The sequence below is a fragment of the Podarcis erhardii genome, assembly GCF_964252035.2.
Source record: "Podarcis erhardii genome assembly, chromosome: 15".
NCBI lineage: Eukaryota > Metazoa > Chordata > Lepidosauria > Squamata > Lacertidae > Podarcis > Podarcis erhardii.
The window spans coordinates 2,780,297-2,806,035 of NC_138505.1; the positions used below are offsets into that span (position 1 = coordinate 2,780,297).

The 25,739-nt window shown below is 47.1% G+C and overlaps 3 protein-coding genes across 6 annotated transcripts in view; 2 read left to right on the forward strand and 1 right to left on the reverse strand.

Moving 5' to 3' along the window:
* The window catches only part of TDRKH (tudor and KH domain containing), a 28,350-nt gene extending 22,219 nt beyond the window's left edge, over window positions 1-6,131 (forward strand). The window contains exons 13-14 of one of the 3 annotated variants that reach the window (XM_081840962.1): window positions 4,042-4,139; window positions 4,488-6,131. In XM_081840962.1, the coding sequence (XP_081697088.1) occupies window positions 4,042-4,106 (65 nt within the window). In that variant the 3' untranslated portion in view covers window positions 4,107-4,139; window positions 4,488-6,131. Of the gene's footprint in view, window positions 1-2,084; window positions 3,277-4,041; window positions 4,140-4,487 lie in introns of those variants that run through there. The other 2 variants (XM_081840960.1, XM_081840961.1) reach the window with 2 other exon arrangements.
* The window catches only part of MRPL9 (mitochondrial ribosomal protein L9), a 91,510-nt gene that overhangs the window by 63,744 nt on the left and 2,027 nt on the right, over window positions 1-25,739 (forward strand). The window contains exons 2-6 of one of the 2 annotated variants that reach the window (XM_081841397.1): window positions 17,352-17,455; window positions 20,589-20,748; window positions 21,515-21,639; window positions 22,863-22,913; window positions 24,597-24,698. In XM_081841397.1, coding sequence (XP_081697523.1) covers window positions 17,357-17,455; window positions 20,589-20,748; window positions 21,515-21,639; window positions 22,863-22,913; window positions 24,597-24,698 — 537 coding nt within the window. In that variant the 5' untranslated portion in view covers window positions 17,352-17,356. Of the gene's footprint in view, window positions 1-17,216; window positions 17,456-20,588; window positions 20,749-21,514; window positions 21,640-22,862; window positions 22,914-24,596; window positions 24,699-25,739 lie in introns of those variants that run through there. The other variant, XM_081841396.1, reaches the window with a different exon arrangement.
* OAZ3 (ornithine decarboxylase antizyme 3) lies at window positions 6,900-13,535 on the reverse strand (the record flags this gene model as incomplete). Its single annotated transcript, XM_081840767.1, is given in 6 exon segments — window positions 6,900-7,165; window positions 8,290-8,375; window positions 9,585-9,760; window positions 11,713-11,787; window positions 11,789-11,849; window positions 13,267-13,535. Coding segments are annotated over 6 exon segments (876 nt in total). The 3' UTR covers window positions 6,900-6,956.

Genomic DNA, 25,739 nt, shown 5'->3' on the forward strand with positions numbered 1-25,739 from the left:
CCCGCTAGGTGGGTTTGTGCACCGGTGTGCCCTGGTCACTTCCAAAAACAGGAATGCCGAGGACACCAGAAGCTGCCTAAAGCTGACTTCTGGGCGCTTGGTCTGTGAGCCCCATAGAGGCTCTCAAAGCAGAGAGGCTTTTCACAGCTCTGCCAGTCCCTGCTTTTGCACTCGAGCCTTCTCAGTTTCCAAACAAAAGCATTTTCAGCAGGTGCAGAAAAGAGCACAGCGAAGGCGCCTCAATAGGCAGGGAGTTCCCATGATGGATTCTCACAATCCTAGAGCGGGGGCTTTATTTTATTGACTGAAAACAGCACCTTGAACCTGGCCAGGTAGCAAATCAGCAACTGGTGTATTCGCTACTGACATTTATACAGTGGTGCCCCGCAAGACGAACGCCTCGCAAGACGGAAAACCCACTAGACGAAAGGGTTTTCCGTTTTGGAGGCGCTTCGCAAAACAAATTTCCCTATGGGCTTGCTTCGCAAGACAAAAATGTCTTGCGAGTTCCTGCAGGGTTTTCCCCCCTTTTCTTAAGCCCTAAGCCGCTTATCAGCTGATCCGCTAAAAGCCGCTAAACCGCTAATAGCGCTAATCCGCTAAGCTGTCAATAGGCTTGCTTCGCAAGACAAAGAAACCGCTATACGAAGAGCCTCACGGAACGGATTAATTTCGTCTTGCGAGGCACCACTGTATCCAAGTTTCTCAAAATGACATTCAGCATTCTTCCTCTACCACAACCCCATCCTTTTTATCCCCACAACGAGGTAGGTTTGTCCGAGAGAAAGTGACACCCAGCCAGCTTTCTATCCCTAGTGGGGATTTGAGCCCTGGCCTAACCCACTTAACCGTTAAGCCACACTTCCATTATATATAAATAAATCGCACCACCATTTTCTTTTGTCTTGGCCGCATTTAGTATGAACATCTCTGGACGGTAGTTTTCCTATCAAATCTTCTGCACTATGGGGAGAGTCATTTATATTTTGCTCAGTATTCAGCTCAATAATTGCGCTAACACAGGGGTCAGTGTGACTCCCCTTCCCTCCCCCCCAAAAAGAACCAATGTGTCTCTCTTGTTGCCCCCAAATCTGCTCCAGCAGTTTGGGGAAAATTCAGGACTGTTTAGGAGAGAGGAAGAAGGTTCCTGGAACTATTTCATTAGTGCTGCATTGAATACAACCCCTTCTCTATCCTGCACCTTGAATAACTCCTGACACAATGTAACTGGAGTTTGTTTGGGGTTTTTTTTTACAGAGGGAATTAAAGAAAAAGATAGGCTTTGGCTGATTCCCTTAGAAAGTGTCCTGTCTCCAGCTTTGACTCTTAGCAGCCCTTTGCAAAGGACGGCTGCTTCCGGTGTGTGTTTAACAGTGCCAGGTTCAAGGAGTTACTACTAGTGAATAAAGCCCTTAACAACTCGGGACCAGTTTACCAACGAGATAGCCTTACCCCATGGGTGCCCTGGCAGAATCGGCACTTCTACAAGTGCCATCTACCACCCATTCCGCCCTTGGAAGAACTCAACATTTTAGCGTGGCAGCAGCTGCACTTTGGAACTCCCTGCCGATTGAGAAGCGAAGCGCCTTCGCTGGACTCTTTTTTGCCACCTGCTTAAAAACACATGCGTTTAGACAAGCTCTTGTTTTTACTATGTATTTTGTGGGTTTTTTATATTGTATTATGTTGTGAAATGCCCTGAGAGCTACGGGTGTAGGGCAGTACGCAAGTTATTATTTATTAGTATTATTTATTGAATTTATATACCGCCCTATACCAGGGCAGTTCACAGAATAAAGCCAAGATATAAAACCACAAAATACATAATAAAAATAAAACCAATAGCTCCCCCCAATATTTTAATACTTATTTTATGAATATTAAAAGCATACTGGGAAGTTGATGTGAGTTTTAATCTGTTTTTAAGTCTATTTAAAAAAAAGCTTTTCGGAATTCTTGGATTATTGTTTCATACCAGTAATCTTTTTTTTTTTTTTGTAAACCGCATTGAAATTTTTCACAACCAGGTAGTGTGTGTCTTTTTGTGTGTGTGAAATGAACTCCGCCCTTTTGACTTGCATCAGATGAGCCTGTTGAAGGACCTCGGGACGAGACGGAGCCCCCCCACTGCTTGGCATCCACCCTGGAAGGTCTCCCCCCCTCGCTGGAGTCCCTGCAGCTCTCCCTCCCCTTTGCCACCCCCTCGGAGGGTTTCCCCTCCACACCTCGCCCCTGTGAAACGGGGGGCGGCAGTGGGCGCTCTGATTCGAACCCGCCTCCAGAAATGCCCGCTCGGGCAGAGGCAGCGATGGAGTTGACCCCTCTGCCGGACGTTGAGCTGTGGGCGGCCAAAGCGGAACAGGCGTCCACCCCCAGCGGTCTTGGCCAACCCGGAGAGGGGGCCTCGTCCCCCTGGCTCTCTAGCGAAGGCTCCCCCGGCGAGGAGGACTTGTCAATCAGCCAGGCGGACAGCAGCACCTACTCTCCCCGGGGCTACTTCTACTACCTCTCCTCGTCCGGGGACACTTGTGATTCCTCGGTCTTCTACTGCAAAGGGTCCCCCTCTCTCGACGATGAGTCTAGTGGCACGTCCTGCGGCCCCTCCAGCCCTGTTTCTGAAGGCAGCGGGAGGGAAGGTACGGTCGTCTCTGGTTGAAGCGGCACTCCTGGAGGTGTCGAAGGGGGAGCACTGCGCTTGAGCCGGGTGCCACTGGGCACACTGCCTGCCACACACGGGATGCCAGCTTTGGTTGCCTTGATCACCTCTGCTTTGGGACGGCGGTTGTGTTCTGGAGAGCTCTGGGGGTGGAGGGAAAACATCCCTAGGTAGCAAACCATGGGGCCTCCACCAGACTTCAAGTATCAACCCTTTTATTCAGAACCATGAGGACTGGGACCTTAGGTATTTGGGGGAAAGCCGCTACTTTTTATGCGTAGATTAATCGACTTTCATTTAAGTTGGTTGACTCCTGAAGGCTAATGGGAGCCATCGAGACTGGAAGTTGACACACGACCTCCTGTTAGGATTCTTGCTCTGTGTTCGCAGTCATGGGATTGTTTTCTATCACATGATGGTGTATGTTTTCATTCCACAGTGTGGGAAGTGACGGAGACAGGATGTTTTGGTATTACTGTATTCTGTGAAGTGGGACTATTTTCCTTTGTTCTTCTCTTTGCTGTCTGATGAGAAAGAGGAAGGAGCTAAGGCAGAATGCCCCAAGTATATTATATATAAATAAAGTAGATTAGCCAAAATGCTGAGTTGCTGAGATCTGTTATGCAATTGCGCAAACTGCGGATCCCTTATTGTTGTTAGCCGCCCTGAGCCCGGCTTCGGCTGGGAAGGGCGGGATATAAATAAATTTTATTATTTATTTATTTTTATTATTATTATTATTATTATTATTATTATTATTATTATTATTATTATTATGTGTGCCGGTGTCTGTTGGAATCGGTCGCTGTGATGTTCGGGCTGAAGAAAGCTTTTGAAGCTCCCGAACGACGACCAAGAGGGAGAGGACATGCCAGTCGGGCATGTGTCTCTGCCAGGGTCCTACACGCGAGTAGGACGATCCTAACACCTTCAGGTTTTTCCTGGATCTACTGTACTCCGTGAAAGGGACCTTTCCACAGGCTGTAGCTTTCTTTCGTGATTTGCTGAGCTATTGCCTTGTCCTCAGCATCTTGGAAAAGCCGCCCGTTTTATATGTGATCAGCTAAAAATGAGAAGTGTGGTTGCCTGCCCTCTTTGTTGCCCATTGCAGCAGTACCCACTCAGACCCACGGGGGCCACTTTGCTGAAAGATCTCCCACCCTCTGGTAGCACCGGGCACAATAAGACGTATCAGCACGGATCTCCAAGTCGGTGGTTGTCAGGCTCAAATCCTGGGTTTCATCCTGCTTCCTGTGGGGTTTAACGCACTCGCTCGAAGGGGCTTTCTGAGCACATCTACACTCCTTGTGGCACACTGTCGCTGTTAACGGTAGCGCGAAACCCCCCAGCAAACCTTGTCCTAACACTTTTTCTCAACTCTGCAGAAGTTGCCTCCGTCTCAGAGGCTGGTGAGCTCCTTCCATTGGACAGTGGCTCCTTGACCCCTTGAGCTGCACAGGTGGGGAGCCCCACTGTGAAGCCGGTGAGTTCCTAGGGGTGCCGAGTCCCTAGGGGGCCCTTCCTGAGAGAGGAAGGATCGTGAGCGAGCAAGAACCTCAGTGCCCAATCGATTGGCCTGATCCAACAGGCTCTTCTCAAGTTCTCGCCTGCTCACTTTTGAGGGGCTTTAAATTTGCACACTTAACATTTCTACGTACCTGGCAAGTCTCCCAAACGTGGAGAAACCATTTGGGGAGAAATGGGCAGCTGCTGTGCTGGGAAAAGGCTTGGCATGAAGGCAGCCGATTTGGGTATTGGAAGGAATGGGTGGCAGCTGTTTGGAAATCACAGGGAATTTGATCTCTCCTCTTGTCCCCACTTTTGCTTCCAGATTTTCTGCCTGGAATTGAGCAGCACAGGGAATCGCCTGTTCCTCCAGCTTTGCTCAGTGACTCGGAAACATCCCGACTTCTTGACCGGCCGGGGGAAGTTGACGCTTTCAGCGTGTTGCCACGTCCGAGGGGAAGGGGACATTTGTTGGCTGTAGCCGCGAAGAGCCTTACTCTTTTAAAAAAAAGACTTTTGCTCCTTCTCAAAGCTTGCAAAACTGTAAGACTTTGGCAGGCCCAGAGCTGTGTTCTGTTCCGCATGGTCACGGCTTTCCCAAAGGGATTTCCGAGAAGGATCTGCATGTGCTGCTGTTGTTTATTTGCAGAGTTTTGTTAGCGCCGTTGCGGTGAAGGGTCAAGCGCTCCGTTGAGGATCTTGCCGACGCACAGATGCCCAGCTGTGGGTTGAGACTCTGTCCTCTTGATTCTCGACCGGTACTAGCAGCTGGGAGACGAGCACAGCTACTAGAGTCATCGTCTTTTTTCCTGCAGGTCAGCTGGCCTCGGCAAAGGAATGTTGCAAACCTTATTCTAAGTTCTGTTGGCTTTGCTAACTGCTCCTCTTCCCTCTGTCACAGGGTGGGTAGGGAACCAACTGCATCCGGTCTCTGTGGGTCACGTGTTTCCAGGGCCATACCATTTTTCGGCTTGCCTGGGGGGAACGGTGCAAATGCTCCCACCACACCCAGTCCAAATTCAATGCCTCATCATATTGTGGAGAGGGCAGTGGAGTTCTCTCCTAGCATTGTTGTTGCATTTGAAATGGAGGGGATTGTCCGCAAAGGGCTCTCCTATCTCCCAGCCATATCCTTAAATAGTACAGCCCGGCAGGATTGCATCAGGTGACTTTTGTTGCATGTGTTGATGGGATGCAAGACCATCGATTAGGCCAAGCTCAAAGGAGGCAAACCATCGTTAAGATGACAGGATGAACGACAGCCATTCTCTCACAAGGGTGGTTGTAAATGGCAGTGGCGATGGGCAGCTTGATGTTTCAGATATGGAAAGGGGTCAGGGAGGGAGGCTGAATCCAGCTTAGAGCAGGGCGGGAGGACCTTTGTGCATCCAGATGTTCCCGGACTACAACACCCATCATCCATGGCCACTGGCGTGGATGATGGGAATTGTAGTCCGGCAACCTCTAGAGGCACAGAGGTGCCCCATGCCTGATCTAGAGGGTTGTTAGGAGCGGCAACCTGCCTCTGGCCATTTTGGCCCAGGGGTGGTGAGAGAAGGGGTGCCCTCAACATCTAGCCCTACTGTGACAAGTCTTAAAAACCTTAGGTTGAGCCCCATTCTTTTGGTGTTAAAAGGGGGTTGGCCTTTTCTCAGAAGCAAGAAGATTGTGTTGTCCAAAAGAGGCCGCATTTCCTCCTGCTCCCATTATTGGTGATTTGCCCATTATTATTTTTAAAAAGCATCCTAGTTTTGGACATGGTGGGAGTTCTCATGTCTGCGTCTGGGGGTGGGGACAGACAAGACTGGGCATCGCACATAAAAGTTGGAAGCGCCTTTGGCGCTGTGTCCACCTCTTCCCCCCCCCCCCCAAACGAGATGCGGTGTTTGAACTCGGTGTGCGTTACATACATTATTACATTGATTCTTGTTTTCCTCTTTAAATAAAGGCTCGTTTTTGGATTGTTCTCGAGTTCTTGTCAGGAGCACGGCACATAGGTAAACCATGGGATTGCCTCACGAGCAGGGCGTATGGAGGGCTTTAAAAGAGGTTTAGAAAAATGGATAGAGGATAGTAATAATAATAATTTATTATTTATACCCCGCCCATCTGGCGGGGTTTCCCCAGCCACTCCGGGCGGCTTCCAACCAAATATTAAAAGACAATAACCTATTAAACATTAGAAGCTTCCCTAAGCAGGGCTGCCTTCAGATGTCTTCTAAAAGTCTGGTAGTTGTTGTTCTCTTTGACATCTGGTGGAAGGGCATTCCACAGGGAGGGCGCCACCACCAAGAAGGCCCTCTGCTTGGTTCCCTGTAACCTCACTTCTCGCAGTGAGGGAACTGCCAGAAGGCCCTCGGCGCTGGACCTCAACTGACCCTCCTCATACAGATGTGGTGCCACGACCAGAGGAACAAAGGACACCTGTTCCGTCTTAACATAACAGGGATTTACGAGATGGGGAGGGGGAAGAGGGAGACCCAAACCGTGCTTGCCATCAGCTGACTTAGGAACTAGTCGCTGGTTGGGGGCCCTGCAGGAAGGTAAACGGCGTTTCTGTGCGCTGCTCTGGTCTGCCAGAAGCAGCTTAGTCCTGCTGGCCACATGACCCGGAAGCTGTACGCCGGCTCCCTCGGCCAGTAAAGCGAGATGAGCGCCACAACCCCAGAGTCGGTCACAACTGGACCTTAATGGTCAGGGGTCCCTTTACCTTTAAACAAAGAAACAAACGGGATGCTGTGAGCTGTGGTGCCAGTTTAATGTCACCCCCTGGGGAAATTGGTGATCTGCTCATTCAGGGAGCCTGTCCGCCAAGAACAGCCCCACCCTGCCTCCCAAATGGGTCTTGTTTCCGGGTCCTCCACTTCTCATCCTCCTCCGCTTGGCAAAGTTCTCGTTCCATGGGGTAAGCCATGAAGATGACGTCCTCCCAGGGAGGAAGGGAAGGGTGATCCGGCCGCAGGAGTGTGAAACCCAAAAAGCCAAAGGCTCGTAGCAAGTCTCCTTCGAGCGAGGGGAGAAAAAGAAGAGGATTAGGAAACCAAGGGCGAGATGATCTTTCCCCATCTTTCCTCTGATTTATCCCATTTATCCACATGTTTGTCAAGCCACACTTTCATAAAAATGCAGTGTACAGTGGTACCTCGGGTTACATACGCTTCAGGTTACATACGCTTCGGGTTACAGACTCCGATAACCCAGAAATAGTACCTCGGGCTAAGAACTTTGCTTCAGGATGAGAACAGAAATCGTGCTCCGGCAGCAGCAGCTAAAGTGGTGCTTCAGATTAAGAACAGTTTCTGGAACGAATTAAGTACTTAACCCGAGGTACCACTGTATATACACGCTTCCCTTAAGAGCAGTAGAAACAGCAATTGGTGCTGACTGGTAAAAATAAAACTGCATGGCAGAGGCCTGTCAGATTTAACAGACATCAAAAGCAAGGCAGGGATTATTCCTGCCCAACTTCTAGTGGCAAGGAGTTCCGCAGGGCCACAGAGCTGACTGAACTTCAAGAGGTGCGTGAGCAACCTCTGAAAGCGCCCTGCCAGAGGATCGTGGCAGAGCATAAAGGATCAGGGAGTGTTTGGACACCAAGCTGTTAGAGGGCTTTGTGAATGAACATAAGTGGTCCAGTAGCAATCTGGTTTTCACTCTTGCCTTCCACCTCACACTCTAAAGACAGGTAGATTCCGGCCCTACCGGGAGATGCCGTTGGGCATTGAACCCGGGACCCCCTTGGAATAAAGTAAAGGTTCCAGTCCTCATGGTTCTGAAAAAAACGTGGCTTTGAATCGGAACATAGGAAGCTGCCTTAGAGCGAGCCAGACCATTAGTCCAGCTAAGTCTGTCTGCACTGACCAGCAGCATCTCTATGGTTTCAGGCAAGGTTCTCTCCTGCACCTACCTGGTGACCAAATTGGATGACGCTCGACCAAAATGTTCTGGCCCTTTTTTATGCTTTTTTAGGATGTTTTTTCTGGCCTAATAAAAGCCCAAATTTGGAATTGGGATTTCCCCACCCCCCTTGCCCTTTTCTATATCATTTCCAGATTTCTGGCATGTGGAATAGTCCAGGAATCAAAACCCAGATTCTGTTAGCAAGGGGGATCTTTTTCTTTTCTTACCCCTGTCCCGTCGAGACTTGTGGAAGTTAACAAGCACCTGGTCCGCCTCTGTGTTTTCTTCCACGTATTCCAGCGTTGCAGTCAGGCTAGGAGCAGAAACAGCCACAGGGTCCGTATTAAGCATTTATTATTACTAAGGGTGCTGTTCTCTTGCAAGCAGGGCTTGCAAAGGGACTAGTCCTCAGTAAGGTGTTCAGCTTGTGTGTGGCCCATACCACTGAAATGTGGGTGAGAGCTCCCATGAGTGAATCTATCCAAAGAATTCCCTGAACCTAGAAAACCAGACTGTCACAGAAAAGGCTACTCTTCTCCTTGACATGCTAGATTTCTACATACAGGGAAAGAGGTTGTGTGTGTTTTTGCCCCCGTTTTAAATTGGAGGTCCAGCCATAAGCGCCCCAGTCTGACCCCACTCCCTTTGCATGCACCCCACAATTATTTACGGAGCCAAAGCATAGTGCCAAGTTTGCTAGCGGTTCAAATCGGCCATTTTGGGAGGTGGAAATCTATGTTAGCTGCAGCAAAAAAATGCAGCGCAAGGAGCTCTTGTTGAAGATACCATATTTTTCGCTCTTTAAGATGCACCAGACCACAAGACTCACCTAGTTTTGGGAGGAGGAAAACAAGAAAAAAAATATTCTGAATCTCAGAAGCCGGAACAGCAAGAGGGATCGCTGCGCAGTGAAAGCAGCAATCCCTCTTACTGTTCTGGCTTCTGGGATAGCTGCGCAGCCTGCATTCGCCCCATAAGATGCACACACATTTCCCCTTACTTTTTAGGAGGGAAAAAGTGAGTTATAGAGCAAAAAATACAGTACTCTATTCCATTTCCTCCCTCCCTCTGGCACTTCCATTACACATGCAAAAATTAGCACCCCATTATCACTGAGCATGTTCAGAACACTCTGGGCTGTTTCTAAAGTTCAACCCCAACCCGTCAACTTTTTTCCTCCTCCTGTAAATCTTAGGTTCCCATGGTCCCATGCAGGCGACAGCACCCAGCGCTATCTCTGCCCACAAATAAATCCTCAGCGCTTTGAGTTTGGGTTCCATTGGTTTTGTGCCTCCCTCGCTTTGCTTCTAATATTTCCCCCGAGAGCTGGGAGTGGGGGTGAGCGGTGGTCTCTAAATTGCTGGAAAAACGCTGGGTTGTTTCCAACGTTAGTCCTACTCAGAGCAGATGTCTTGAGAAGAATGGGCACGGCCAACGTAGGGACATTCAGTGTGTCTACTCCGTGCGCAATGACAAAGCCACCCACTTCTGACACCCAGTTGCAGCAGAGAATCTCTCTCACCTTTCGCGGCTGTTGCAGTCCAGGGCAAGGTGAGGCGTGTCGAGGAAAACCGTGCGTGCCTGGAGGAGGCCGTGCCAGTGGGTGACCCCCTGGCTGCCGCGGGCAAAATGGAAGTCCAACTGAACCGGCTGGTCGGGATGTTGGCGTTCGCCGGCGAAAACAGTGAGATTCCCAGCCTGGGCAGTTATTGGGTAAAACGTTTGCAACTACTGGTTAGAAAACACCTTAGCAAAATCCCCCGTCTTTCCAACCTTCAGGTGGAGAGTGCCGGTGATTGATTGATTGATTGATTGATTGATTGATTGATTGATTTGCTAAAATGCCTCCATCCCTGCGCAAGAGGGAGATGTCAGCTGGTTTGCACAAGTGCTGAGTTATGGCAACATTTCGTTAGAAAATTGTAGACTTTGGAAGGAGACCCCAGAGGGTATATATCGCCCAATCCCATGCAATATATTTAAACCAGTTGAAGGAAGGAAACTAGCAAAACTGAGTCCACAACCTTTCCACCCCACCCCCCCAAACTCAGTTTGTGAAATCAACACTCTTTGGAGAGACCTGCTGGCGACTCCTTTGAAGCTGAAAGTATCTATTTGCAAAGCATCTGTAATTCAATATCCACTGAGGGATGATATTCCCACCCAACTACAGAGATGGTTTCAGACTATTTAGTTGAGATTTTTTCAAAGTCTCATTTAAAACTACTTAATGGTGGCTACTGAGTCTTTTATAAGTTTTATATGTGTTCAATAGGTCTGCATTGCAAATATTTTATGTGATTTTTATTGTCTAAATTGTGTCAGTAAAGGCTGAATGAATATTCTCCCCGGAGAAATCTGCCTTGTGTTGAGCCAGACCATGAGTCCATCAAACCCAGTGTTGTCTACACGAACTGGCAGCAGCTGTTCAGGACTTCAGGCAGAGGATATTTCCCTGAGGTTGGGGGGGGGGTAGGGGCAAACTGTGTATACTACCTTCAGCTCCTTGCAGAAAAAAGGTGGGGTAGATATATAATGGGGGTGGGAGCCCTGTTGTCAGATTTCAGATTGTAAGCTCATTGGGGCTGAGACCCTTTCTGTGCACTTTTCTAGAGCATCGTGCAAGCAGATGGTGGTCTATTATAACACAAAGGGCGGCAAATACGTTCCAGCAGCCTTAAGGGTTTTCAAAATCCATTTCCCAACTCCTGTACACTGCAAATGTCTGGCATAATGGGGACCTGCCTAAGTTATAGATGGCTTTCAGGCAAAATTTCTCCGATCTCTGCTGCAGGTACCCAACTGTGTCCCCAACTCCATACTGCTGTTAGAAGCTAGTGAATGCCCAATTTCAACTAAAGCATAATGGGCTCAGGATTTCAGTGTTTGATCTAGGGAAGGGTTTGTACCAACACCTGACCAATGAGGAATTTGTCAGCAAATGGCAGAAAACCAGGGCTAGAAAAGCCACCTCTATTGGTCTGTCACACCACCCCAACTGTATTACCTGGGTTATGAAGGCGCCCAAAAGATTTTAAAGCAAAGATTATGGGATAATGCACACAGTGACTTGCGATCTCGATCACACACAGTCTGTAGTCTGCTGGCAGTAGGAGTACAATAAGCATGTCTTTAAGTTAACATCTTACATTAAAAACCTGACAGTACCAAACTATCGAAGGCTTTTCAGCAAAGCCAGACTAAACGTCTTTCCTTCTGCAGTGTTGGATGCAAGGTTGAGAGGAGTTCCCTACCAGGACAGACTTTGCTCGCATGCTCAAGACATCAATTCCATAAAGCATATTTTGCTGCACTGTGCGAAGTATGATCAAGCCAGGGCTGAACTGATATTACCCTTGCTGGTACCTTTCTCGGGAAAATCAGAGGCTCACCATGTCAGGTTCCTATTGGAAGACCGGACAAACACTAGAACACTAGCAGTGGTAAAGTTTTTATTGGTGGTTGCAAGAACCAATGATCCCTATCTTTTGAACAAAATGCTTGTTTAACCTGGAGGTAGGCTGTCTGAATTGTGCATTGCTTTGTAAGGATTTGTTGGGTCTCTGGACCGTAATAAAATTTCTAATAATAATAATAATAAATACTGATCATATGCAAGGCTGGAAAGGCCCGAGGCAGAAGAAGCCTACCTTATATACCTCTTTAAGGGCCGCCTGGTCTCCTTCGAGGCTCCTTCTCCTGTCTGGGCAGCCGCCCACGAACTCAGGAGCACTGCGGGCAGTACCGGGGCCGGATGCTCAAGCTCTCACGTTGGGTAAGGGTTGAGCTGTGCCGCAGAACGGAGACAAGAAAATAGGTGCCATGGATAAGCCCGGGAAGCAGGTTCTGAAATCAGCAGGTGCCTTGAACACAAGGGGCTAGAAACTTGACATTTGGCCCCATAATTCTGAATAATAATGTGTAAAGTATAATGGCTCAATTCACACTGCAATGAAAAATGCCCGAAGGCTTTAACATGGGAGATTTTCCTCTGAGCTCCTCGATGGGTTGGAAATTAACTGTTACTGTTGTCTGGTAGTTCTGACCATGTGTTTAACTTTAGATCACACGGGAGGTATTGGGTTGCAAATCCTCATCTTGAAAGGGAGATGCCTTTACAGCGGTACCTCTGGATGCGAACGGGATCCATTCCAGAGCCCTGTTTGCATCCTGAGTAAAACATAAGACGCAACTGCGAGTGCGCGAATTGTGTTTTGCCGCTTCCGCGCATGCGCGTGACGTCATTTTGGGCGTCTGCACGTGCGTGAGCGGCGAAACCCGGAAGTAACGCACTCAGTTACTTCTGGGTTGCCACGGAGCATAACTTGAAAACGCTCAACCTCAAGCACATCTAACCCGAGGTATGACTGTAGTCTTTTGATCCCAGCCGGAGTGGAAGCAAGTTGCGATAAGGAAGCTCTCCAGGAGCCCGCAGTCTCGGGCTGGAATGGGGGACAGACAAGAGTTTTGATCTTAATCCTATTCAAAGTTATTTTTAAGATGCCCAGCCTGTGCTAGACACGCACAAGATAAGTGCATGGAATTATCTGGATGTATCTCTGATGTTTTTGTTCTGTTTTGAAGAAAAAGTAAAGCTCAAATCAAACCTATGGGTCTGGACAACAAGGAGTCAGCTTGTATGTTTCCACTTGCTTCAAAATGTGCAGTATTAATATCTGCAGTATAATGTGCTGACTAGGAAATAGGAAGTGAGTGGATTGAAGTGGAGTCAGAACATTGGTCCATCTTGCTCAATATTGTCTACATAGGCCGGCAGCAGCGTAACAGCATTTCAGAGAGGGGTCTGGAAATGGTGGGGACCTGGAAATGGTGGGGACACTGAACCTGGGACCTTCTGCTTGCAAGGCAGATGCTCTACCACTGAGATTTAAAAATGAAGCAAGATCCCAGTCCTCATCGTTCTGAAAACATGTCTCTGACACAGCTCCTCCTGGAGATGCCGGGCCTTGAACCTGGCGCCATCTGTATGACAAGCAGCTGTGCCACCACTGAACTATGGTGCTTCTTCATCTCCAGGCAGCTGTCCCAACAAAATCTGGGGGTCCAAAAGTTCCCAGTCCTGGGATGGGGGACATGCAGCCGCTCCCATAGTCTCTGATCCTTGGCCGTGCGCGCTATATGTGCCTAGCAATATATGGGTGGCACATCCTACAAGGTGGCACCCATGCGTGGCCACCTCTTACCTCTTGCCACTGGGCGTCATTTTCCGCCGATATCTAAGGCGGCGCTTGCTGATGGCGCAGAAAGAGGGGCTGGAGAATGATAGCGGATAAAGGCAGTTCCGTATCGCCCCCTTCTTGGTCCAAGAAAGGGTGTTTATGGGTGCCCGGTTCCGCCGCGTTTTGCTGGGCAGTGCCTCCCGGCCCCGGGCAAAGTGGGTCCTAGGTGGCAGGGCCCCCGCCTTAAGTACCCGAGGGACCCCTATTGTGACCTGCGTAAGCTTCTGCCCCATGGCAACTGGGCTGTGTCACAAGCATCATTGTGAGAGGCCATGCCCCCTTCTGGCCACACCCAGGCAAAGCTCCTCCCACTCCTGGGTACCACAGCATCCTCTCCCTCATAAGCACACCTGGCTCTGGGTCCGCAATATATGGGATGCATTTAAAGCACATTCAACACACACATATCTGGCACACGGCTTCCCCAGGAGGATCATGGGAGCTGTAGTTTCCCTCCCTCGCAGAATCCTTGGCAAACTACCGTTCCCAGCATTCCTTGGGGGAAGCCATGTGTTTGAAATGTGCTTGGGTGTGCTTTAAATCTATGGTTCGGGGCTGCCCATAGTATTGTCCACACTGACTGGCAGCTGCTCTCCAGGGTTTCAGGCAGGGGTTTAAGAGATGCTGGAGACCAACCCTGGGACCCTATGCATTAATAATAATAATAATAATAATAATAATAATAATAATAATAATTTTATTTATATCCCGCCCTCCCCAGCCGAAGCGGCTAACAACATTAAAATGGTACAACATTCTAAAATCATTTTATTTTTTTCTATGCATTTCTTTAAAAAAACCAGTGAATTATCTTCAGGGGCGCACTCTGCACACGCTCAGAGGCACATTGCTCTTCCTTTTTGAAGAGCCTCGGTTCTGTGGGGGTTGTTGGTGAGAGAAAGACACAACGTGCTTGTTCTGGGTCACTTTGTCCTTACGACTTTTTAAATAAATTTAAAAATCACCTTTATGCTGTACTTGCAGAAAGGAAAGGAGAAACACACTCGGTGCATGCTCAGAGGCCATTGAGAGCGCCCTGCTAATTTGGAGGGTGAAATTAATGGACTGTGCAGAACTGGACAAACTAACAGGAAGGATTCGAAATCGGTGGGACCAGAGATTCACAGAAGACTGGAGTAAATTTACGGATTATTTGAAAAGTATTTCTGAAGATCAGAGGATGTTTGTAGGTTTGCAAGAAGTTTTGTGAGGAGTATTATTGGAACTATTGCAAAAATGGATAAGGGGGAGGATGATTAGTTAAGAAATTTAAAGGTAAAATAAAGTTAAGAAATGCATAAGAAGTGATTAAAACGGTGGATCATCAGAGGTGCTGATGGAAGTCCAAAAAGATTATATAAGTGATAAAGTTTTGTGGTACGTATTATAATTTATATGTTAAAATCAATAAAAAGTATTATAAAAAAAAGAGAGAGCACCCTGCTAATTTGTGACTTTTGTGACTTCCTGCTCCACCAACGTGGACGGATGCAGTCCAGATTTTGGGATGCATCCTGCCCCCCACCCACTCCCCGTTTCAAGCAAGAGCTGCTATCCTAAGGACTAGAATCTTGTGTACGGTACTTATCGCTTGCTAGCCTGGCTGGAGCCCAGAGCCCAATAGCAAAGCTTTCGGCTGCAATCATGAGGACTAGGATCTTGTAGAATATTTATTAAAGTTTTCCAAAAATAATACAATGTGAAATAAAAAAGGAGAAAATAACATAAATACAAAAATATAAAAATACAAAAATAATTAAAAACACATAGAATTTCCATTACTTATTTTCTTGTAACTTATTTTCCAGACCTCCTCATACCTCCCTTTCTTGTATTCCAATTCAAATTGTTAGTTCAGCAAATCCTCACCATTTAGTTTTTACTTATTTCTAAACCTTATTTTTCATATCTCTTAAGCATTACAGCTGGAAACCCCTTAATTTCTGTCCAACATCGTTCTAACATTCATTAATTTTGCAATGTTTCTGTAAATAGTCTTTAAACTTCTTCCAGTCTTCCTCTACCGTCTCTTTTCCCTGGTCTCAGATTCTGCCGGTCATTTCTGCCAGTCCCATATAGTCCATCATCTTCATCTGCCATTCTTCCAGAGTGGGTAGATCTTGTGTCTTCCAGTACAGTGGTGCCTCGCAAAACGAAATTAATTCGTTCCGCAAGTTTTTTCGTCTTGCGAGTTTTTCGTCTTGCGAAGCACGGTTTCCCATAGGAATGCATTGAAAATCAATCACTGCGTTCCTATGGAAACCGCCTTCAGACCAGGTCCGGGGACAGTCTGTCCCCCGACCTCTTCTGAAGGCTGGGGGGGGGGACAAGGGCTTTTCTTCCCACCCCCAGCACCTCTTCTGAAGGCTGGCGGGGGGCGAACGTCTTTGCTCCCCCCCGCCTGCCTTCAAAAGCCGTCCAGGATAGCGGGAAGCGCTTCCCTGCTATCCCGGACCGCTTTTAAAATGCTGGCGGTGGGGAGCAAAGCCTTTTGGCCCCCGCCGGCCTTCCTGGACCTCTTCTGAAGGCTGGAGGGGGGGGAAAGGCTTGCTCCCCACCGCCAGCATTTAAAAGAGGTTCCCGGAGATTTCCCTATGGGCTTTCTTCTTGCGAAGCAAGCCCATAGGGAAATTCGTCTTGCGAAGCGCCTCGAAAAACGGAAAACCCTTTCGTCTAGCGGGTTTTTCGTCTTGCGAGGCATTCGTCTTGCGGGGCACCACTGTATTTTGCGATGAGTATTCTTGCTGCTGTTGTCGCATACATAAAGAAAGTTCTGTCCTTCTTTGGCTCCAGTTGGCCGACCATGCCCAGGAGAAAGGCCTCTGGTTTCTTCAGGAAGGTATATTTAAATACCTTTTTCATTTCATTATAGATCATTTCCCAGAAAGCCTTAATCTTTGGGCAACATCCTGCCCCCCCCTCCCCCTTTCAAGCAAGAGCTGCTATCCTAAGGACTAGAATCTTGTGTTCTTATCGCTTGCTAGCCTGCCTGGAGCCCAGAGCCCAAGAGCAAAGCTTTTGGCTGCAATCATGAGGACTAGGATCTTGTTTCCCAGTATTTGGAGCCGGCCCACAGCCCAGAGCCACTGGTCCAGCCTATTCAAACCAAGGGAGATCATTGCCCCATTACTCACCAGGCTTCTGTGCTGGGCCCCAGTTGCTGCCCCCTTTGCCCATCCTGCGGGCACCACGCAGCCCAACCGCACCGGCGTCCAGGGCGTCAGTAAATAAATTTAACGATGATCTTGCTGGCAATAGAAATATGAATAATAATAATATTAATAATTTTTATTTATACCCTGCCCTCCCCAGCCAAGTCAGGGCGGCTAAAACCAGGTATAAAAACAACTGATTAAAATACAACTTAAGATTAAAATACAACATTAAAATTCAGCCTCATTTAAGCAGAAACTCAAATCAAAAACTTTTGGGGGATAATAGCTAGCGAACATTTTTTTTATATAATAATTTTTATTGATTTTAACATATCCGTTATAAAATGTACCACAAAACTTATCACTTATACAATCTTTTTAGACTTCCATCAGCACCTCTGATAAATCCACCGTTTTATCCACTTCTTATACAGTTCTTAACTTTAAAATAACTTTAAAATAAAAATAAATTTAAATTTATTTAAATTTAAATTAAAAATAAATTTAAAATAACTAGTGGATATTAATCGATTACTCAGCCTTGGCCCTAGGCGGGTTGCAGCAAAGGGCTCCTCTTTGCAAAAAAAAAGAAGGATTTTTGCACTCTGCGTATGCTCAGTGGCACTCTTGACACGCTTTTATTTTTGGGGGGGGGCGCGAGGGAGGTGGGTTTTTTTTGCTACCGTGTCACGACAGGCAAGAGAGAAAAAGGAGTAAAGAAATCCTGGGGGAAGGAAGCGTGCCGGGTGTGTGTGTGTGTGTGGGTCGTCCCCCACCCCCGCCGGCTCCTCCCTCCCGCGCTGCCCGCCCCGCGGTCGACCCACCCCGGCGGGCGGAGCCAGGCGAGGCCGAGGCTTCTGCGGGGCCTGCGCGAGGCGAGGCGCGTGAGGGGAAGGGCGATGCTGGCGGCGGCGGCGGCGGCGAGGGGCCTGATCCTGACAGGGGCCTCCCTGGGGGTCCCGCTCGTATGTAGGGGGCTTCGCCTCTCGGCCCCCCTGGTGAGGAAGGAGGGGGGGGCTGAAATGTATGGGGGGTGGGGGGGGGTCTTGGGGGAGAAATATTTTAAAATATTAGATATAGGGGGTGGGGGGGTCGCTTTGGGGAGACTGCTAAGGGGGCGAAAGGGGGCAGGAGTGATGCCTATCTAAATGGAGGCCTTTAAAACGAGGCTCTTTTGGGGGGGGGGACACGGAGGTTGGGGGTCATTTCAGAGTCGCTTTGGGGGCCCCTCCGAAAGAGAGAATCGCTTTAAAATATTAGATTTGGGGAGAAATATAGGGGGGTGGGGGGTCGCTTTGGGGAGACTGCGAAGGGGGCGAAGGGGGGCAGGACTGCGATGCGGAGGTTGGGGGTCATTTGAGAGGAATTACAGGGCGGGGGGTGTCTCTGGGGGTCGCTTTTTGGGGAGTCTCTTTTTTTTAAAAAAAATACATTTTTATTTATTTATTTTATTTTATTAATTTTTATTAATTTTCATCAAGAAAAAGTACATATCGCACCACATTACAACTTTCACAAATTTTCTCGTTTTGGGACTTCCTTCAGCCTCTCTGATAATCATCCAGATTAAACTTTTTAATTACACCTTTCCTGAATTTACTGCTGCCTTTTAGTAGACCCTTTCATACCTGTTTTTCTTTTTTACAATATTTCTTAGGCTCTTACAGAGCTTCTTTAAATGCCACTAACGTTATTTCATTATCACTTATACTTTCCCAATACTCCACTAGCTAGTTGGGGGTCATTTCAGAGAAATTACATGGTGGGGAGTCTCTTTTTTTAAACAAAAAATACATTTTTATTATTTATTTATTTATTTATTTAATTTTTATTAATTTTCATCAAGAAAAAATACATATCGCATCACTTTACAACTTTAACGAATTTTCCCGTTTTTGGACTTCCTTCAGCCTCTCTGACAATCATCCAAATTAAACTTTTTAATTACACCTTTCCTAAATTTGCTATTGCCTTTTAACATCCCCTGTTTTCCTTTCTTACAATATTTCTCAGGTTTTGACAGAGCTTCTTTAAATGCCACTAACGTTATTTCATTATCACTTATACATTCCCAATACTCCACTCGCTAGTTGGGGGTCATTTCAGAGTTGCTTTGGGGGCCCCTCCAAAAGAGAGAATCATTTTAAAATATTAGATTTGGGGAGAAATATAGGGGGTGGGGGGTCGCTTTGGGGAGACTGCTAAGGGGGCGAAAGGGGGCAGGAGTGATGCCTATCTAAATGGAGGCCTTTAAAACGAGGCTCTTTTTGGGGGGGGGGGGGACGGAGGTTGGGGGTCATTTCAGAGTCGCTTTGGGGGCCCCTCCGAAAGAGAGAATCACTTTAAAATATTAGATTTGGGGAGAAATATAGGGGGTGGGGGGTCGCTTTGGGGAGACTGCTAAGGGGGCGAAGGGGGGCAGGACTGCGATGCGGAGGTTGGGGGTCATTTGAGAGGAATTACAGGGCGGGGGGTGTCTCTGGGGGTCGCTTTTTGGGGAGTCTCTTTTTTAAAAAAAAATACATTTTTATTTATTTATTTTATTTTATTAATTTTTATTAATTTTCATCAAGAAAAAGTACATATCGCACCACATTCCAACTTTCACAAATTTTCTCGTTTTGGGACTTCCTTCAGCCTCTCTGATAATCATCCAGATTAAACTTTTTAATTACACCTTTCCTGAATTTACTACTGCCTTTTAGTAGACCCTTTCATACCTGTTTTTCTTTTTTACAATATTTCTTAGGCTCTTACAGAGCTTCTTTAAATGCCACTAACGTTATTTCATTATCACTTATACTTTCCCAATACTCCACTAGCTAGTTGGGGGTCATTTCAGAGAAATTACATGGCGGGGGGTGTCTCTCGGGGGTCGCTTTTTGGGGAGTCTCTTTTTTTAAACAAAAAATGCATTTTTATTATTTATTTATTTATTTATTTATTTTATTTTTATTAATTTTCATCAAGAAAAAATACATATCGCATCACTTTACAACTTTAACGAATTTTCCATGAATTTCTGGTCCCGCCGGTTTTACTTGCATTACTTCCGGGTTTCGCCGCAGGCGCCGATGCTCAAAATGACGTCATGTGCATGCGCAGAAGCGGCGAAAAGCGATGCGTGCGCGCGCAGATGTGCCTTCGCTAGTTACGTTTGCTTCTAGATGTGAATGGGGATCCGTTCCGGTATCTTAGAGGTACCAGTGTGTGTGTGTGTGTGTGTGTGTGTGTGTGTGTTGTGTGTTGTGTGTTGTGTGTTGTGTGTGTGCGCGCACGCGCGTGCGTGTACACACACACACACACACAGAGACACAGTGGTACCTCAGGTTACATACGCTTCAGGTTACAGACTCTGCTAAACCAGAAATAGTACCTCGGATTAAGAACTTTGCTTCAGGATGAGAACAGAAATCATGCGGCAGCAGCCAGAGACCCCATTAGCAAAAGTGGTCTTCAGGTTAAGAACAGTTTCATGTTAAGAATGGACCTCCGGAACGAATTAAGTACTTAACCCAAAGTACCACTGTATATGTATATATATGTATATGTGTATATATATGTGTGTGTGTCCCCAGTGCTTTTCTTCTAAAAAAATGTTTAGGGGTACTCTCATTTTTACTCAAGAAAATCACCATTTTTCACAGGTAAACAAATTGCCTCTTTGCAAAGTAAAAAATGATTACAGACAACCCAAATATGAGATTAGAGAACCGGTATAGTGGCCGAAGGAAGTCAACCTTTTTTCTTTTCTTTCCCTTTCTTTATTTCTTTCTTTCTTTCTTGTATATCCTTATTCTTTTTATTTTCGTTTTCCACTTCGTATTTCTGGAATTTTTGTATGGTTTGGGGGGTTTTTTGTATTTTTGGAATTTTAATTTTATAATTTATGTAATTGTATTCCTTTTTGTATGTATGTAATAAGTATATAGCAAATATTTTTTTTAAAAAAAGGAACTTGCTTTCGGCTCAAGGCAGCTCCCTGTGCTTGTCTTTGAACCATGAGGACTAGAACCCTTGTTTTTAGAGAGGGGGCCTCCTAACAGGGAGTGGCGAGGAGGCAGTCCGAGCGGCTGTGTCAGAGCGGAGGTGTTGGTGATTTATCCCAAGTTCTCTGTCTCCGCTGCTCAGGAAACGTGCATCGTGGAGCGTTGGTGGAAGGTGCCTTTGAGCAAGGTGGGCCGGGAGCCTCGGATTAAGCACCGCCGGTATAAGGTCTACCGCTTGGTGGAGGACACCAAACACAAACCCAAGGAGCCTCTGGAGCTCATCCTCACCCAAACCGTGGACGGTACGTAGCTCCTCATCTTACTTGCACATCCAGTGCCGTTCTGCAGAAGATGCAGAAGCCCATGCTAATCTGAATTTACCGTATTTTTCGCTCCATAAGACTCACCTAGTTTTTAGAGGAGGAAAACAAGAAAAAAAATATTCTGAACGAAACAGTGGATGTATGGTTTTTGTGGTGCAGGCTGTAGCCCATGGACATGCTGTGTGACCTGATGGTGAATTTGGGGTGACCCAATGCAAAAATCCTGAGGATCCATGGGCTTTTACCTCCCCGCTCCCAGGCAGCCTCCTTTATCTCTAGGCTCCCTGATCGCTTGCCGATCAGCTGGTTGCTTTCAACACCCACTTCCCTCTTTCAGAAAAAAGAAAGAAAAAAGCATGATCTGCTTTTCGCCTCTGGGCAATTCGGCTCCAGGGACCACGCATTTATTTCTTCATGTTCTCTAAATCGCATCTTCAAACATAAGATGCTAGGATAGTGCAGTTAAATATATATGCAAGTATCTTTAGTAGGGGGTAGTCCGAAACCTATTTGGAGAGCATCAGGTTAGGAACTGTTGTGATACAGACTGGAAACTTCTCTCCTGCCTTAATTTTTATTTTAAAATTGAGCTGGGATTTCCAGGAAGGAACTATACACCGGGTGTGTTTTGTAAAGAGAGCATATTCTCTCTCTCTCTCTCTCTCTCTTGCCCTGTGGTTTGGGAGAGTGCTTTAGTTCCTACCCCGCTTTGCAGACGAAAACATTCCACGTTTCTTGTTCACAGATGTGGGAAGCCGAGGTGACACGGTCCTGGTGCCCAAATCTTTCGGCCGCAGCCGTCTCCTCAACCAGAACAAAGCCGTTTACGCCTCTCCGGAAAACAAGAAGATATTTGAGGAGGAAAACCGGGTGAGTGCTGTAAGAACACTGGAAGACCTTAGCTGCTGGATCAGGCCGGGGGAGGGGCTCATCATAGTCCAGCATCCTGTTTTCACAGCAGCCAACCAGGTGTGCCAGGTGCCCCACAAGCACAACAGCATCATCTCCTGCAGTTTCTGACAGTGACAGCAGAGCAGAGCCATTGATAGGCTTCTCCTCTATGGATTTGTCCAATTCTCTCCGGAAGCCTTCCAAGTTGGGGGCCTTCGATGCCTCTCGTGGGATTGATGTCACAATTTAACCACACTGTGTGAAGAGATCTTTCCCTTTGCCTGGACTGAATCTCTGAAGCTCAGTACGTTTCCGAGCACATTTCAAAGTGCTGGTGCTGACCTTGAAAGCCCTAAACGGCCTTGGTCCTGTATACCTGAAGGAGCGTCTCCACGCCCATCGTTCAGCCTGGACACTGAGGTCCAGCGCCGAGGACCTTCTGGTGGTTCCCAGGCTGCGAGAAGCGAGGTTACAGGGAACCAGGCAGAGGGCCTTCTCGGTAGTGGCACCCACCCTGTAGATGTCAAAGAGTAGAACAACTCGGTAGTGGCACCCACCCAGTAGATGTCAAAGAGAAGAACAACTACAGACTTTTAGAAGACATCTGAAGGCAGCCCTCTTTAGGGAAGTTTTTAATGTCTGACGCTGTATTGTTTTTGTTCTTTGGTTGGAAGCCACCCAGAGTGGCTGGGGAGACCCAGCCAGATGGGCAGGGTATACATAAATTATTATTATTATTATTATCATCATCATCATTGGATGTCCCCAACTTCTAGTTATGATAAGAGAGTGAGAGAAACCTCTATGTCTCTACAGATTGCAAAAACAAAACAAAAATGTCTGTTGGCCAGAATTGTGTACAAAAAGGTGGATTTGAGGATGGTGCATGCCTGCGAAGATAACAACATCAACATACTCTCTGTGGCAGCATCATTTAATTATTTGTTGTATGAAAAGGTGCTTTGTTCTGCCCTGAATCTTCCGTTATCTGGCTTCATTGCATGGCTCCGGGCTCTTGTATTATATGCGAGGGAGAAAATATTATCCGCTTTCTCCTGAAAGCGCATGATTTTATTTTTTTTACACCCCTCCTCAATATTGATATGTGTATGCCTGTAGCCTTGGTCCACCTGGGCTGAGTGGGACAATATGGAAGCTGTCTCGCTCGCCCTTGACTTCTCTTCTGTTTTTTTGCCCCTTAGTTACGTCAGGAAGGGAAACTGCCGAGGCTGCAGACCCACACTGGCGAAAAGGTAAACTGATGTCGATCTGCGGCGTGTGTGTAAATGCAGTTTTTTGGTAGGACAGTGTCCATTGAGAAACCTGAAAGCAGGAATTGAGCACAAAAATCTAATGCTGGGAAGTGAAGTTTACTAAAACTCTTCAAGTTCCCTGCCTGGCACAAGAGGGAGAACCTGGCAGTACCAGATCAATGGCAACACATGTGGCTGAGTGCTTGCCGCTTTCGTGAACGTTGCAAATCTTGTGAGAGTTCCTAAATCATGGATTCCCGGGCGGGGGTGAGGGGTAGGGAGCTGGAGATAGCTAGCAGGCCGGATCCTTAACCTCCCTTTATACATTGAATACATCTTGTACATTGAATACAACAGTTGCACTGGCTCCCGGTGGAGTATAGGGTCAGGTTCAAGGTGCTGGTCTTGACCTTTAAAGCCCTTTGTGGCTTAGGGCCCTCGTATTTACGGGACCGCCTCTCCTGGTCTGCCCCGCAGAGGACCTTAAGGTCCACGAATAACCATAGTTTAGAGGTCCCAGGCCCTAAGGAAGTCAGACTATCATCCACCAGAGACTCCTTATACTGCGTTTAAAACCAGAATTGCATTTGGGTAGAAACTTTCTCAGGCGGCTGGTCCTAGTCTTTATAACCCTGTACCTTCTTCCAAAAAGCAGAAGCTGAAAGAGATCATTTCCGGGGTGCGCACTATCCTGCGCTATCTCTGCAGCTTTCTTATGACACCTGGAAGCATACAGTGGTGCCCCGCAAGATGAATGCCTCGCAAGATGAAAAACCCGCTAGACAAAAGGGTTTTCCGTTTTTCGAGGCGCTTCGCAAGACGAATTTCCCTATGGGCTTGCTTCACAAGACCAAAACGTCTTGCGAGTCTTGCGAGTCTTGCGAGTTTTTTCCCTTTCCCCCCCTTTTTCTAAGCCGCTAATAGCCGCTAAGCCGCTAATAGCGCTAAGCCGCTAATAGGGATGCTTCGCAAGACAAAAAACCCGCTAGATGAAGAGACTCGTGGAACGGATTATTTTCGTCTTGCGAGGCACCACTGTAGATTTGATCCAAGGTGGGAAGAGTGCACCCAATTATTCTCTCCGCAGTCTTTACAACCCTGGACAGCATTGTTTTTTCCCTGGCCGTGCAGCTCCCAAACCACACACACAGACCATAAGTTAATACATTCTACACAGTACAATGGTAAAATGCCATCAACAGGTCCTTTGAGAGATTGTTTTCCCGGAGGATTCTCAGAAAATAGAACCTTTGCTGTGCTCTCTTCATCAGGTCTTGGCTGTTTTCTCCCCAGGTGGGTCATCTCTCAACTCCATTCCCATTCTCCATTGAACCTGGCGCCTTCTGCTTTGTCTGCTGAGCTATGCCTTTCCCCTGAAAGAAAAGCAAGCGGCTAGTCCTCATTGTTCTGAACGAAGGGCTGATAAATAGGAACAGAGGAAGTTGCCTCACACGAGCCAGACCTCTGGCCTATCCAGCTCCGCATTTACACTGATGGGCAGAAGTTCTCCAGGGGTTTTATTTGGGGGGGGTCTCCCCCAGGCCCACATGCTGGGATTGAACTTGGGACCTTTTGCATTCAAAGCAGGTGTTCTGCCATGGGCGAAAGACGATCTTCCGGGTGTAGTTTTTTTGGAGGGCTTCTTTTCTTGAGGGTTTCTGTTGTTCCTCTCCCGGTTTTCAGACCGTCCGGTTCCTGCGCAAGTGCACCCTGGAAGTCGGAGTGAACGACTGCGAGCAGTTTGAGCTGACCCACGAGATCGTGGCACGGCACTTCCTGAGAAACGTGAGACCCGCCTGCGCGGCCGTTGGCGTCCTGCCTTCCTGGTGTGGGGAACGGAGGGGATCTGGCCGGGTCCTCTCAGTCCCAGCCGACACAGTCCTGGGCTGGCTGATGGGAGCCATAGTAAAAAAAAAATGGCCGTCCTGGCAGGGGGCTGATGGGAATCAGCGGCCAAAATGGCCACGCTGCCCATTAGATTTGCTCAATAAGCACACAAGACGTAACCGGCTGTACGTTTGAAAAAATAATATCTTCTGATATTTGATTACATTTTTGTATGAGTTGCATTACTGTTTATAACATCTGAGCATGGATTAAGTTTGTTTTACTTCTGCTGTGCCATATGGGTCACTTTAAGAAAGAAATTTTATATCTGTTGATTGCCAACACGAATCAATATTGTGCTTGTCCATATAACTCCACTCTGTAAAAGTTGCTGCTATAAGATCCACTGTCCTGTGATATCATATATGGTATGTATGGTCATTATATTACTTTTGCTGTAAAAAGGTGTGAGATTACGATACTGTATTTATTTGCATTACCTAGAGTTTGTACTACTGATGAAGCCTAGGACGGTGAAACAAGGCTAATATTCTGGAAATCCTCATCTTAGACTCTGTGAAAGGATTCTGTGGAACTGCAACAACCTTTCGTGTGGATTGTTGGACTCTATGAACAGACAGGTGGAATAGACACTTTCACATATATGGACCTTATGCCTAAACCGATTAGAGAATGAACTGATCCATTGGGTCTTCTACTTTTTTCATTGAACTTTGAGCTACTTCTGTTGTAACCTACAATTTAATACAATGAATAGTACATATTATTTTTTTCAAACGTACAGCCAGTTATGTCTTGTGTGCTTATTGAATGTTTCGCGTAACCAGAGGTTTGTTGTTGTTTTGTGACAGCGTTTTTCCATTTGCAAAAAAAGAAAGGCAAGGATGTTTGGGTGAGAGCCCTAATGAGTTACGGGGTGGTGAGGTATGGCAACGGAGGGTTTTAAGAGCATTTCGTTGAGTTGATCTCTACCTGATA